We start from the raw sequence: 13,330 nt of genomic DNA on the forward strand, positions 1-13,330 counted from the left end.
TGTCCCCTATAGGATCCCATATAGGATCCCATATAGGTCCCCTATAAGATCCCATATAGGGTCCCATATATGTCCCCTATTAGATCCCTTATAAGGTCCCCTATAGGATCCAATATAAGGTCCCCTATAACGTCCTCTATAAGGTCCCCTATAGGATCCCATATAGGTCCCCTATAACATCCCCTATAAGGTCCCCTATAGGATCCCCATATAGGTCCCCTATAAGATCCCATATAGGATCCCATATTGGTCCCCTATACCGTCCCCTATAAGGTCCCCTGTAGGATCCCCTATAGGATCCCCTATAAGAACCCATATAGGATCCCATATAGGTCCCCTATAAGATCCCATATAGGATCCCATATAGGTCCCCCTATAACGTCCCCTATAACGTCCCCTATAAGGTCCCCTATAGGATCCCATATAGGTCCCCTATAAGATCCCATATAGGGTCCCATATAGGTCCCCCTATTAGATCCCTTATAAGGTCCCCTATTAGATCCCTTATAAGGTCCCCTATAGGATCCACTATAAGGTCCCTATAACGTCACCTATAGGATCCCATATAGGATCCCATATAGGTCCCCTATAAGATCCCATATATGGTCCCATATAGGTCCCCTATTAGATCCCTTATAAGGTCCCCTATAGGATCCACTATAAGGTCTCCTATAACGTCCCCTATAGGTTCCCATATAGGATCCACTGTAAGGTCCCCTATAAGATCCCCTATAAGGTCCCCTATAACGTCCCTATAGGATCCCATATAGGATCCCATATTGGTCCCCTATAAGATCCCATATAGGATCCACTATAAGATCCCCTATAAGATCCCCTATAAGGTCCCCTATAACGTCCCCTATAGGATCCCATATAGGATCCCATATAGGTCCCCTATAAGATCCCATATAGGGTCCCATATATGTCCCCTATTAGATCCCTTATAAGGTCCCCTATAGGATCCAATATAAGGTCCCCTATAACGTCCCCTATAGGATCCCATATAGGATCCACTGTAAGGTCCCCAATAAGATCCACTATAAGGTCCCCTGTAACGTCCCCTATAGGATCCCCTATAGGATCCCATATAGGTTCCCTGTAAGATCCCATATAGGGTCCCATATAGGTCCCCTATAAGATCCCATATAGGATCCCATATTGGTCCCCTATACCGTCCCCTATAAGGTCCCCTATAGGATCCCATATAGGTCCCCTATAAGATCCCATATAGGATCCCATATAGGTCCCCTATTAGATCCCCTATATGGTCCCCTATACCGTCCCCTATAAGGTCCCCTATAATGTCCCCATATAAGGTCCCATATAGGATCCACTATAAGGTCCCCTATAAGATCACCTATAATGTCCCCTATACCGTCCCCTATAAGGTCCCGTATAGGATCCCATATAGGTCCCCTATAAGATCCCTTATAAGGTCCCCTATAGGATCCCCTATAAGGTCTCCTAAAGGTCCCCTATAAGGTCCCCTATAGGATCCCGTATAGGTCCCCTATAAGGTCCCCTATAGGATCCCATATAGGTCCCCTATAAGGTCCCCTATAGGATCCCATATAGGTCCCCTATAAGATCCCATATAGGATCCACTATAAGGTCCCCTATAGGATCCACTGTAAGGTCCCCTATACCATCCCCTATAACGTCCCATATAGGATCCCATATAGGTCCCCTATTAGATCCCTTATAAGGTCCCCTATAGGATCCACTATAAGGTCCCCTATAACGTCCCCTATAGGATCCCCTATAGGATCCCATATAGGTCCCCTATAAGATCCCATATAGGGTCCCATATAGGTCCCCTATAAGATCCCATATAGGATCCCAAATAGGATCCCCTATACGATCCTGTATAAGATCCCATTTAGGATCCCATATAGGTCCCCTATATCGTCCCCTATAAGATCCCATATAAGATCCCATATAGGTCCCCTATATCGTCCCCTATAAGGTCCCCTATAGGATCCCATATAGGTCCCCTATAAGATCCCATATAGGATCCCATATAGGTCCCCTATTAGATCCCATATATGGTCCCCTATACCGTCCCCTATAAGGTCCCGTATAGGATCCCATATAGGTCCCCTATAAGATCCCATATAGGATCCACCGTAAGGTCCCCTATAAGATCCCCTATAAGGTCCCCTGTAGCGTCCCCTATAGGATCCCATATAGGATCCCATATAGGATCCCATATAGGTCCCCATATAGGATCCCATATAGGTCCCCTATAACGTCCCCTATAACGTCCCCTATAAGGTCCCCTATAGGATCCCATATAGGTCCCCTATAAGATCCCATATAGGGTCCCATATAGGTCCCCTATTAGATCCCATATAAGGTCCCCTATAGGATCCCCTATAAGGTCCCCTATAGGATCCCATATAGGTCCCCTATATCGTCCCCTATAAGGTCCCATATAGGATCCTATATAGGTCCCCTATAAGATCCACTATAAGGTCCCCTGTAACGTCCCCTATAAGATCCCATATAGGATCCCATATAGGTCCCCTATAAGATCCCATATATGGTCCCATATAGGTCCCCTATTAGATCCCTTATAAGGTCCCCTATAGGATCCACTATAAGGTCCCCTATAACGTCACCTATAGGATCCCATATAGGATCCCATATAGGTCCCCTATAAGATCCCATATATGGTCCCATATAGGTCCCCTATTAGATCCCTTATAAGGTCCCCTATAGGATCCACTATAAGGTCTCCTATAACGTCCCCTATAGGTTCCCATATAGGATCCACTGTAAGGTCCCCTATAAGATCCCCTATAAGGTCCCCTATAACGTCCCTATAGGATCCCATATAGGATCCCATATTGGTCCCCTATAAGATCCCATATAGGATCCACTATAAGATCCCCTATAAGATCCCCTATAAGGTCCCCTATAACGTCCCCTATAGGATCCCATATAGGATCCCATATAGGTCCCCTATAAGATCCCATATAGGGTCCCATATATGTCCCCTATAAGATCCCTTATAAGGTCCCCTATAGGATCCAATATAAGGTCCCCTATAACGTCCCCTATAGGATCCCATATAGGATCCACTGTAAGGTCCCCAATAAGATCCACTATAAGGTCCCCTGTAACGTCCCCTATAGGATCCCCTATAGGATCCCATATAGGTTCCCTGTAAGATCCCATATAGGGTCCCATATAGGTCCCCTATAAGATCCCATATAGGATCCCATATTGGTCCCCTATACCGTCCCCTATAAGGTCCCCTATAGGATCCCATATAGGTCCCCTATAAGATCCCATATAGGATCCCATATAGGTCCCCTATTAGATCCCCTATATGGTCCCCTATACCGTCCCCTATAAGGTCCCCTATAATGTCCCCTATAAGGTCCCATATAGGATCCACTATAAGGTCCCCTATAAGATCACCTATAATGTCCCCTATACCGTCCCCTATAAGGTCCCGTATAGGATCCCATATAGGTCCCCTATAAGATCCCTTATAAGGTCCCCTATAGGATCCCCTATAAGGTCTCCTAAAGGTCCCCTATAAGGTCCCCTATACCGTCCCCTATAAGGTCCCCTATAGGATCCCGTATAGGTCCCCTATAAGGTCCCCTATAGGATCCCATATAGGTCCCCTATAAGGTCCCCTATAGGATCCCATATAGGTCCCCTATAAGATCCCATATAGGATCCACTATAAGGTCCCCTATAGGATCCACTGTAAGGTCCCCTATACCATCCCCTATAACGTCCCATATAGGATCCCATATAGGTCCCCTATTAGATCCCTTATAAGGTCCCCTATAGGATCCACTATAAGGTCCCCTATAACGTCCCCTATAGGATCCCCTATAGGATCCCATATAGGTCCCCTATAAGATCCCATATAGGGTCCCATATAGGTCCCCTATAAGATCCCATATAGGATCCCAAATAGGATCCCCTATACGATCCTGTATAAGATCCCATTTAGGATCCCATATAGGTCCCCTATATCGTCCCCTATAAGATCCCATATAAGATCCCATATAGGTCCCCTATATCGTCCCCTATAAGGTCCCCTATAGGATCCCATATAGGTCCCCTATAAGATCCCATATAGGATCCCATATAGGTCCCCTATTAGATCCCATATATGGTCCCCTATACCGTCCCCTATAAGGTCCCGTATAGGATCCCATATAGGTCCCCTATAAGATCCCATATAGGATCCACTATAAGGTCCCCTATTAGATCCCTTATAAGGTCCCATATAAAATCCCTATAAGGTCCCCTATACCGTCCCCTATAAGGTCCCCTATAGGATCCCATATAGGTCCCCTATAAGATCCCATATAGGATCCCATATAGGTCCCCTATAAGATCCCTTATAAGGTCCCCTATAGGATCCACTATAAGGTCCCCTATAACGTCCCCTATAGGATCCCATATAGGTCCCCTATAAGATCCCATATAGGATCCCAAATAGGGTCCCCTATACAATCCCCTATAAGGTCCCTTATACCATCCTTTATAAGGTCCCCTATAGGATCCCATATAGGTCCCCTATACGATCCCATATAGGATCCTATATAGGTCCCCTATAAGATCCACTATAAGGTCCCCTATAACGTCCCCTATAGGATCCCCTATAGGATCCCATATAGGTCCCCTATAAGATCCCATATAGGATCCCATATAGGTCCCCTATATCGTCCCCTATAAGGTCCCCTATAGGATCCCATATAGGTCCCCTATAAGATCCCCTATAAGGTCCCCTATAATGTCCCCTATAGAATCCCATATAGGATCCCATATAGGTCCCCTATTAGATCCCTTATAAGGTCCCCTATAGGATCCCCTATAAGGTCCCCTATAACGTCCCCTATAGGATCCCATATAGGATCCCATATAGGTCCCCTATAAGATCCCATATAGGATCCCATATAGGTCCCCTATAAGATCCCTTATAAGGTCCCCTATAGGATCCACTATAAGGTCCCCTATAACGTCCCCTATAGGATCCCATATAGGTCCCCTATAAGATCCCATATAGGATCCCAAATAGGATCCCCTATACGATCCCCTATAAGATGCCATATAGGTCCCCTATAAGATCCCTTATAAGGTCCCTTATACCATCCTTTATAAGGTCCCCTATAGGATCCCATATAGGTCCCCTATACGATCCCATATAGGATCCCATATAGGTCCCCTATAAGATCCCATATAGGATCCCATAAAGGTCCCCTATAAGATCCCTTATAAGGTCCCCTATAGGATCCACTATAAGGTCCCCTATAACGTCCCCTATAGGATCCCATATAGGTCCCCTATACGATCCCATATAGGATCCTATATAGGTCCCCTATAAGATCCCCTATAAGGTCCCCTATAACGTCCCCTATAGGATCCCATATAGGATCCCATATAGGTCCCCTATAAGATCCCATATAGGGTCCTATATAGGTCCCCTATAACGTCCGCTATAACGTCCCCTATAGGATCCCATATAGGATCCCATATAGGTCCCCTATAAGATCCACTATAAGGTCCCCTATAGGATCCCATATAGGATCCCCTATTAGATCCCCTATAAGGTCCCCTATACCGTCCCCTATAAGGTCCCCTATAGGATCCCATATAGGATCCCCTATTAGATCCCCTATAAGGTCCCCTATACCGTCCCCTATAAGGTCCCCTATAGGATCCCATATAGGTCCCCTATAGGATCCACTATAAGGTCCCCTATACCGTCCCCTATAAGGTCCCCTATAGGATCCCATATAGGTCCCCTATAAGATCCCATATAGGATCCACTATAAGGTCCTCTATAAGATTCCTTATAAGGTCCCCTATAACGTCCCCTATAGGATCCCATATAGGTCCCCTATAAGATCCCATATAGGGTCCCATATAGGTCCCCTATTAGATCCCTTATAAGGTCCCCTATAGGATCCACTATAAGGTCCCCTATAACGTCCCCTATAGGATCCCCTATAAGATGCCATATAGGTCCCCTATAAGATCCCCTATAAGGTCCCTTATACCATCCTTTATAAGGTCCCCTATAGGATCCCATATAGGTCCCCTATAAGATCCCATATAGGATCCACTATAAGGTCCCCTATAAGATCCCCTATAAGGTCCCCTATAGGATCCCATATAGGTCCCCTATAAGATCCCATATAGGATCCCATATAGGTCCCCTATTAGATCCCTTATAAGGTCCCCTATAGGATCCACTATAAGGTCCCCTATAACGTCCCCTATAGGATCCCATATAGGTCCCCTATAAGATCCCATATAGGATCCCAAATAGGATCCCCTATACGATCCCCTATAAGATGCCATATAGGTCCCCTATAAGATCCCCTATAAGGTCCCTTATACCATCCTTTATAAGGTCCCCTATAGGATCCCATATAGGTCCCCTATAAGATCCCATATAGGATCCTATATAGGTCCCCTATAAGATCCCATATAGGGTCCCATATAGGTCCCCTATAAGATCCCATATAGGATCCCAAATAGGGTCCCCTATACGATCCCCTATAAGATGCCATATAGGTCCCCTATAAGATCCCCTATAAGGTCCCTTATACCATCCTTTATAAGGTCCCCTATAGGATCCCATATAGGTCCCCTATACGATCCCATATAGGATCCTATATAGGTCCCCTATAAGATCCCATATAGGGTCCCATATAGGTCCCCTATTAGATCCCTTATAAGGTCCCCTATAGGATCCACTATAAGGTCCCCTATACCGTCCCCTATAAGGTCCCCTATAGGATCCCATATAGGTCCCCTATAAGATCCCATATAGGATCCCATATAGGTCCCCTATAAGATCCCTTATAAGGTCCCCTATAGGATCCACTATAAGGTCCCCTATAACGTCCCCTATAGGATCCCATATAGGATCCCATATAGGTCCCCTATAAGATCCCCTATAAGGTCCCTTATACCATCCTTTATAAGGTCCCCTATAGGATCCCATATAGGTCCCCTATAAGATCCCATATAGGATCCCATATAGGTCCCCTATTAGATCCCTTATAAGGTCTCCTAAAGGTCCCCTATAAGGTCCCCTATACCGTCCCCTATAAGGTCCCCTATAGGATCCCATATAGGTCCCCTATACGATCCCATATAGGATCCCATATAGGTCCCCTATAAGATCCCATATAGGATCCCATATAGGTCCCCTATTAGATCCCTTATAAGGTCCCCTATAGGATCCCCTATAAGGTCCCCTATAACGTCCCCTATAGGATCCCATATAGGATCCCATATAGGTCCCCTATAAGATCCCATATAGGATCCACTGTAAGGTCCCCTAAAAGATCCCCTATAAGGTCCCCTGTAACATCCCCTATAGGATCCCATATAGGTCCCCTATAAGATCCCATATAGGATCCACTATAAGGTCCCCATATAGGATCCCATATTGGTCCCCTATATCGTCCCCTATAAGGTCCCCTATAACGTCCCCTATAAGGTCCCCTATAGGATCCCATATAGGTCCCCTATAAGATCCCTTATAAGATCCCATATAGGATCCCATATAGGTCCCCTATAAGATCCCCTATAAGGTCCCCAATAACGTCCCCTATAGGATCCCATATAGGATCCCATATAGGTCCTATATAGGATCCCATATAGGTCCCCTATAGGATCCCCTATAAGATCCCATATAGGATCCACTATAAGGTCCCCTATAACGTCCCCTATAGGATCCCATATAGGTCCCCTATAAGATCCCATATAGGATCCCAAATAGGGTCCCCTATACGATCCCCTATAAGATGCCATATAGGTCCCCTATAAGATCCCCTATAAGGTCCCTTATATCATCCTTTATAAGGTCCCCTATAGGATCCCATATAGGTCCCCTATACGATCCCATATAGGATCCTATATAGGTTCCCTATAAGATCCCATATAGGATCCCATATATGTCCCCTATAAGATCCCTTATAAGGTCCCCTATAGGATCCCCTATAAGGTCCCCTATAACATCCCCTATAGGATCCCATATAGGATCCCATATAGGTCCCCTATAGGATCCCATATAGGTCCCCTATAAGATCCCATATAGGTCCCCTATAAGATCCCATATAGGGTCCCATATAGGTCCCCTATTAGATCCCTTATAAGGTCCCCTATAGGATCCACTATAAGGTCCCCTATAACGTCCCCTATAGGATCCCATATAGGATCCACTGTAAGGTCCCCAATAAGAGCTGCACACAGTGACGTGTTCCTAGCTGGGCATCCACGGGGCTCTGCAGCAGGGCTCACCCAAACACACCGTGTGGGGAGAACAGCTCCGCTACAGACGGCTCCGTGCCGCCGCTCTGCAGCTCCCAGCGGGGCCGGGGCTGCGTCCTGCACCCAGCACTGCACCAAGCACTGCACCCAGCACTGCACCGAGTGCTGCACCGAGTGCTGCACCGAGTCCTGCACCAAGTCCTGCACCAAGTCCTGCACCGAGTGCTGCACCGAGCGCTGCAGAGAACTGCAGAGAACTGCACCAAGCGCTGCACCAAGCACTGCACCAAGCACCGTACCAAGCGCTGCACCGAGTGCTGCAGAAAGCACTGTACCAAGAGCTGCACCGAGTCCTGCACCGAGCGCTGCACCAAGTGCTGCACCAAGCGCTGCACCAAGTGCTGCACCAAGCGCTGCACAAAGCGCTGCACCAAGCGCAGTACCAAGCGCTGCACCAAGCGCTGTACAAAGCACTGTACCAAGAGCTGCACCGAGTGCTGCACCGAGTCCTGCACCAAGTGCTGCACTGAGCACTGCAGAGAACTGCAGAGAACTGCACCAAGCTCTGCACAAAGCACTGTACCAAGCGCTGCACCAAGCGCAGTACCAAGAGCTGCACCGAGTGCTGCACCAAGCGCTGTACAAAGCACTGTACCAAGCGCTGTACCAAGCGCTGCACAAAGCACTGTACCAAGCGCAGTACCAAGCGCTGCACCAAGCACTGTACAAAGAGCTGCACCGAGCGCTGCACCAAGTGCTGCACCAAGCGGTGCACCAAGCGCTGTACCAAGCACTGTACCAAGAGCTGCACCAAGAGCTGTACCAAGCACTGCACCAAGCGCTGTACCAAGAGCTGTACCAAGCGCTGCACCAAGTGCTGCACCAAACGCTGCAGGCACCTCACCCATCTCCATGGCACAGCCGGGAGATAGCTGGCAGCTCGGTGCCGATGCTGCTTTTACCTCTCATTTCTCAGGCGCATAAAAGCCTCCGCGTGAAGCCGCACTTGGCAGACAATCACTGCACACATATGTTCCGCCGCAACCAACTCCGCTATTCCTTTTGTCATCCAGCAGGACTCCCGCTTTACAGCAGGCAGAAGTTGCCCGCAGAGCCTGGCTGCAGGCAGACAGCCGCACCCACCAACATCCCTGGGCAGCGCCGGGGGCTCGTCGCGAGCGGGCGGGCGTCTGGGAAGAAAATGCCCTACTTTCCATCCGTGGGTTTCCATTCGGCCAAAAAAGACAAAAAAAAAAGAGGAAAAGCAAATAAAAATCCAGAATCACCCTGCTCCGACACCGGGAGGGCTGCACCTGGAGAGCCCGGTGCCCGCGCTCGGCCGAGTGCTCCATTCATTATTTAATCCCGGCAGCCGTCCTCGTTTAACGAATTAATTCCCCCGCAAGACGCTCCCATTCCGTGCTATTCCATTCTCGCTTCTCAAGTATAAAACTGCGTCCGAAAACCCTCAAGGCTGAATTTAGAATAAACAAATAACAACAACCACCACCAAAACTTAAAGCTGCCTCACCTCAAGCAACGACACAGAGCAGCCGTTCAGAGGGAAAAAAATGAAATAAATAATGGAAAAAAAAAAAAAAACAACAACCATAAATCAATGGAAACGCTGCGAAAATGCCTGGTGGAAATAGCAGTAATAACAGTCGGAGTCATAACAGGAAGGATCCCGCTCCGGTCGGGTTGGAGCTGCGCCCCAGCAGAGATTACCACAACCACAACAAAGGTAATGCCCAGGGACAGACAGCGGCATCGCAGCGCGCGGAACAAAGCGGGTACGTACTTGAGCCAGTGAAATGTCCACTCGCCAGGGAAGTGGGTCCGTTCTTGCCGCTGCTCACGGGAGGTGAAAACATCTAAAAAAAAAGGAAAAAAGGAAAATGACAAAAAGGCAACACAGGGACGTTCCCACTACAGGAAAAAGCGCCGCGCAGACAAAGTTCCTCCGCTGCAAACTCTGCCCAGCAGCCCTGGGCGCAGCCCCAGCACCGAGACCCCCGAGGGCAGCCCCAGCACCGAGACCCCCGGCTGCGCACCCCCAGCAGCACCCGGCACAGCGCAGCCCCGCGCCCCCATGGCTGCCCACAGCCCGCATGGCTGCCCACAGCCCGCATGGCTGCCCACAGCCCGCATCATCGCTGCCCACAGCCCCCATCGCTGCCCACATCCCCCATGGCTGGTGGAGGAAGGCGAGGGCAAAGTTTGTCGTGCGAAACCTTGGCCATCAAGGTAGCAGGGTCCATCCGCAGCCCGCCTTGGGGCTCTCCTGTCATCCGCGCGCCCGGATAATGACCGCGCCAAGTGCCACCTGCCCTAAATCTCATGCCGCCTCTAAGAGCAGCGCAGGCTGAGCGCGCCGCTCCCTCTCCCTCTCTCTCTCACCCTCTCTCTCGCTCGCGTTTATTTCGACCCTAATTGGTTTCTCTCTTCCTCGACGCGTCTGGCGGGCAACACGCACCTTCCCTGAGTCAGAGCCCGCAAAAAGACAGGGAACAAATGCAAGAAGTGCGCCGAGCGAACACGGGGCTGCCGGGCTGCCTGGGGCTGCGCTGCCCGGCCCCACTGCCCACGGCCATTCCTCCGCAGACCCAGCCGGGAGGAGCCGCGCTCAGCTCCGCTCAGCTCCACTCAGCTCAGCTCAGCTCAGCTCAGCTCAGCTCAGTTCAGCTCAGCTCAGTTCAGCTCAGCTCAGTTCAGCTCAGCTCAGCTCAGCTCAGCTCAGCTCAGTTCAGCTCAGCTCAGTTCAGCTCAGCTCAGTTCAGCTCAGCTCGGCTCGGCTCGGTTCAGCTCCGCTCAGCTCAGCTCCGCTCAGTTCAGCTCAGCTCAGCTCGGCTCAGCTCCGCTCAGCTCAGCTCCGCGCCACGCGCATCCCGCAGCCAAACCCCGCAGCCCCTGCGGGAAGGGGCGAGCGCTGGAAGGGAGGGACGGGCGGGGGGGGGGGGGGAAGGAAGAAGGACCGGGGGGGGATGGGGAGGGGGGGCTGGCGGGGCCGGGCAGCCCCCGGGATCGGGGAGAAACTTTCGTCGGAGGCAGCGGCGGAGCAAGTCGCGCTTCCCACGTGTCGGGAAAAATAAAGCCGAAGCCGGGGGAGAACAGAGAGCGGAACGTCGGGATGTCGGGGTGGTGTCGGGGTGGTGTCGGATGTCAGGATGATGTTGAGATGTCGGATGTCGGGATGGTGTCGGGATGGTGTCAGACGTTGGGCTGATGTCGGGATGTCGGATGTCGGGATGGTGTCGGGATGTCGGATGTCGGGATGGTGTCGGGATGATGTCAGATGTCGGGCTGATGTCGGGCTGTCGGGATGGAGGCAGCAGGGAGTCCCCGCGCCCTGCGGTGGGAAGCGCCCGTCCGAGTTTCGGGTCGGCGCAGGGAAACGCTCCGTTGTCGGCTGGAATCACGTTCGGATCCGAGACGCTCCGAGCAGCCGCGCACGGCGCCGCTTCCCACCGCAGAGACGAAAAGCGGCTGTTTCGGGTTCGGATGGTTTTGTTTCAGCAGAAGGTATTTACCGTGGCTGCAGCTGCCGGTTAAAAACGACCCGCTGCTCCGATCGCGCCTCGGCCGGGTCTGGGTCGCCTTTTTTTTTTTAGTTTAACAGATCGGCTAGAAGCTATTTTTTTATTTTTTTTTTACAGCTGTTGTTAATTTCCAGCGTTGTTTCTTACCGCACTGAAATCCAGTAAATCACTCAGTTCTTTGTCCGTCCCTAAGGCAGCCATTCGCTGTTGGTGATGCATTTTAGCAAAATCACACAAACCTGGAAACATGGAAAACAACCGCAGTCAGATAAGCCGGTCCCGAGCCCGCGGGAAGCAGCAGCACGGCGGGGTCGGGAGGTCCGGATATGGGGGGAGGGGGGGGACGGGGGGGGCGGGGGGTGAAAAGGGAGGGAGAAAAGATGGAGGGGCAGCAAAGCAACAACAAAAAGCGGCGGAGCGGAGCCGGGGAGCCGGGCACGGCCACTCACAGCCGCGGCGGAGGAGGCGAGGAGGCGGCCGCGCGCTGCCCGAGCATCGCCGTGCAACAGGAGGTTCCCGGGCAGCCCGCAGCGCAACTCCGGCCGCGCGGATACAACTTTTTCCCCCTTTCCTCCCTTCTGCCGCGCAAAGCGGCGCTGGAGGCGGGGAAGGGACGGGGCGAGCGAACGAGACGGGGGGAAAAAGAAACAAACAACAAAAAAATGCGGGATGCGAAACGGAACAACAACAAAAAAACGGGGAGGGGGGGGCGGAGAGAAAGAAAAGTGTCGGGGCGCGGAGACGGCGCCGTGCCAGCGAGCCCCGGTTCGTAACCAGCACCGGGAAGGGGGGGATGGGGACGGGGGACGGGGGGGGGGGAGCGCCGCGGCACCCACCGAGCGCGGAGGGCCCGGCCGGCAGCCACGGGGGGAGGGGGGGGGAGGGAAGGGAAGGCCGAGGGAAGGAGCCCCGCAACGCCCCGCACCGCGCCCCGCACCGCGCCCCGCAGCGCCCCGCCGTACCGCGCCGTGCCGAACCGCGCCGTACCCACCGCGCCGCGCCGTGGGGCCGAGCGGGGCCGCGCCGCCTCCGTACCGCGCTCATGGAGCCGCCGAGCGCCGCCCGCAACGCGCGCCCGCACCGACACCGCGTCCGAGTTCCCCCATCTCGCGCGCAGCCACATGGCGCGGAGGGCAGAGCCGCGCACACGCACATACACACACACACACACACACACACACACACACACACACACACACACACACACACACACACGTGACGCGGCCGCGCTGCCAAGAGCCGCACTATTGCACTATTGCACTATTGCACTATTGCACTATTGCACTATTGCACTATTGCACTATTGCACTATTGCACTATTGCACTATTGCACTATTCCCGCTCCCCTTCCCGGCCATTATCCCCGTTTTTTTGGTTTTTTTTTTTCCTAAATATCCTTTTTTTCCCTTTATTTCTCCCCTCCCCCCCCGTCTCGCCCGGCGCCGCTTCGCGTTTCCGCCGCAAACTTTGCGCCCCCCGCCCGCCCCCGGCGCTTCGCTGCACGTTCGTCGCCCCGCGCTGCCCCCGGCGCT

General features: G+C 51.6%; 1 protein-coding gene across 1 annotated transcript in view; it reads right to left on the bottom strand.

Moving 5' to 3' along the window:
* TCF4 (transcription factor 4) overlaps positions 1-12,950 on the bottom strand; it is a 25,729-nt gene extending 12,779 nt beyond the window's left edge. Inside the window, exons 1-3 of the mRNA XM_072359967.1 lie at positions 12,834-12,950; positions 11,946-12,037; positions 10,061-10,133 (exon numbers count right to left, since the gene is read on the bottom strand). Coding sequence (XP_072216068.1) covers positions 10,061-10,133; positions 11,946-12,037; positions 12,834-12,921 — 253 coding nt within the window. The 5' untranslated portion in view covers positions 12,922-12,950. The remainder of the gene's footprint in view (positions 1-10,060; positions 10,134-11,945; positions 12,038-12,833) is intronic.
* Between the last annotated feature and the right edge of the window lie 380 nt (positions 12,951-13,330).

This window comes from Excalfactoria chinensis, chromosome Z (genome assembly GCF_039878825.1).
Source record: "Excalfactoria chinensis isolate bCotChi1 chromosome Z, bCotChi1.hap2, whole genome shotgun sequence".
NCBI lineage: Eukaryota > Metazoa > Chordata > Aves > Galliformes > Phasianidae > Excalfactoria > Excalfactoria chinensis.